Consider the following 2438-nt stretch of genomic DNA (forward strand, 5'->3'; position numbering starts at 1 on the left):
TACAATGGTCTTCAATTGAAACCAGTATTGCATTGTTACAGGTGCAATATTTCACATTTAAAACAGCCCTTTATTCGACATATTTCACTGAAAGAGAAAGAATATAATTCCCTAGCTTCATTTTGTAACTTTCATTTACAAATAATTCCTCTTCATCGTTATCAATTTTAGTGCATTATCAGTCAATACATTAAAATTAATGTTTGTCATGTTTATTTGACCAAATCTTCGGCCAGAGTCTCTTCCCGCCTTAAAAACTCTAGAAGAAAGATTCAAAAGAATCTTGTATTTCCTTTCTCTTTGTTATAAATTAACATAGGTGTGTCCAGTTCTTGATTTGAACAAAATGCTATAGGATACCAACATTTTTGTAGATATGTCATTGTTTCCTTCATTATCCGATAGAAGGATACCATTAAAAAGTTAATAATGCTACTACGAACCATTCTACAGATATGAAGAGATCTACGTTTTTCAGTTCAGTGGTGACTCGGGGATATTCGGAAAAATCCGAGTGGTCCTTAACAGGACGCAAATTTATAATCACGCTGACTCTGCTCTACCATGCACTGAAGTATACGGCATGCAGACGGTCTGGATACAGTTCAGCAGGCCATTCAACAACGGCCAGGTGACAGAAAGTTAAGATCGCGTCGCGAGTCGATCAATGGCTCAAAAATAGATTTTACAAGTAGAAGTCCTATGAATAAACATTAGTATTTCGTTCATTACGGCTGTTGCAACATCTCGTTCTGGGTTTGTGGAAGTCTACAGAATAGTATTCGTTTAAATCCTTGTCGAAAGTTCGTACTGCGAAAAGCATATAAAAAGGGATTCAAACACAAGCTACACAAGAAAATGAAGTCTATTACGGGCGAAAGGACAGAAAAGTAATTTCCTTGAGTAGCTCCGATAACAAAGAGGGAGTAAAAGGTAATTCCTGGTCCGTAACCGACTACAAAACCTGCAGTTGCAAGCATAAATGTTATTACAAGTTTCTTTTTTTCACATGCTCTGTCTTCTTGTCTGTCTGCGGGCGAAGCACAGATTGTTTTGTCAAAGTAGATTCCTTTGATCAGGGATCCATAACAATAAAGAAAAACCGCTAAGGGAATGTACCCGACCATTGAAGACCACATAAAAAAGTACACTTCGCTTGATGGAAGGCAGGAATCGAGAGCATCATTGAATTTCGACTCCATGATCGCCTTCGGCAGGGAAGTAAGAACGCTTGAGATCCAAATAATTGCGATAGTTCTTTTCACATTCTCTTGTTTTAAGCGTAAGACTGTTCTAAATGGCTTTAACAAGGCATGGTACCTTTCAATTGCTAGAACCATTAAGGTGAAGGAGGAAACGGGGACGATTAAATACGTCAACTCCATCAACCTACAATCAAACTTCGGTAAGAGCTCTTGCAGCAACAAAGAAGTCCATAAGGAAAAAATTGGTGAGTCCATCACTGACAGCCAAGTTTGCTAAGAGATAGTTCGTGACTGAATGCATTTCTCGTGTTTTGTGAACGATTCTGACAACCAGGACATTTCCAAGAAATCCGATCATAAAAAATGGAATGCTGACCATTAACAGAATAAACCGCGCGCTACTATAGTCGACCATCATACGCTGGTACAGCAGGGTAGATTTTTGTCTTTGTCAATACGTTAGCTCTCTTCTAGAAAACGTGAGCATTTGTGAAACGATCATTTAGTCATTTAGCATTTAGAAGTATTGATTGTCGTTTGCTGTCAGCAGATGTTTTGTTGTCGTAATTGTTCGCTTTAACTCGACATAAAAAAGACCTTTCTGTAAAAATGCTTTGTTTATAGTTGATCAAGGTTAGTTCACTGGCACCCCACTTTTAATAACCTGAAAGAAACAATTCAAACTTAACAGAAACATGATTAAGAATCCTAACTGGCAGGAGACAACCAGTTGGGCTGTTTATAAAGCGTGGTAGAGTTGAATCCTAGACAACAGGAAATAAATCCACAGCAGATGTTAGAACGGGATTTGCTAACCGCATGCAAACCCAACGCCCTAACCAATGAACACACCGTCTCTCTAGCATATTTAACAATGTAAATTGAAGAAAGGGCGACTCTTTAACTTTTGCAGCATAGACCCACTGTCGCGTTTGCATGAAAATTCTGCCACCTGCCTTGTACGTCTCTAAACTACAGTCCGGGAATCTCTACCAGCCCTCTTACAGAAACTGTGAGGAAAAAAGAGGTGGGGTTGTTGTTTATGTTTCTCTTAAAAAGCTACTTTCTTGAACCGATGTCAATTATATTCCGATCTTTGTTCGGTTACATTTTTAAGAATGCTTTGTGCTTCGTTGGCCCCTATGGTGATTTCTCTTTGTTTCCGTAATCCTCATTTGCCGTGGGCATTGTTCTATTTTTACCAAAGACACCTGGAAGAACTTCCCAATAATT

At 38.6% G+C, this 2438-nt stretch overlaps 1 protein-coding gene across 1 annotated transcript; it reads right to left on the reverse strand.

The window, feature by feature from the left end:
- Nucleotides 1-728: 728 nt before the first annotated feature.
- On the reverse strand, nucleotides 729-1620 carry LOC138057596 (allatostatin-A receptor-like). The gene is made up of 2 exons (XM_068903561.1): nucleotides 1464-1620; nucleotides 729-1414 (listed from the first exon to the last, which is right to left on the reverse strand). Exons 1-2 carry the CDS (start codon nucleotides 1618-1620, stop codon nucleotides 729-731), a joined length of 843 nt encoding a protein of 280 aa, XP_068759662.1.
- Between the last annotated feature and the right edge of the window lie 818 nt (nucleotides 1621-2438).

The sequence above is a fragment of the Montipora capricornis genome, chromosome 7 (genome assembly GCF_036669925.1).
Source record: "Montipora capricornis isolate CH-2021 chromosome 7, ASM3666992v2, whole genome shotgun sequence".
Taxonomy (NCBI): domain Eukaryota; kingdom Metazoa; phylum Cnidaria; class Anthozoa; order Scleractinia; family Acroporidae; genus Montipora; species Montipora capricornis.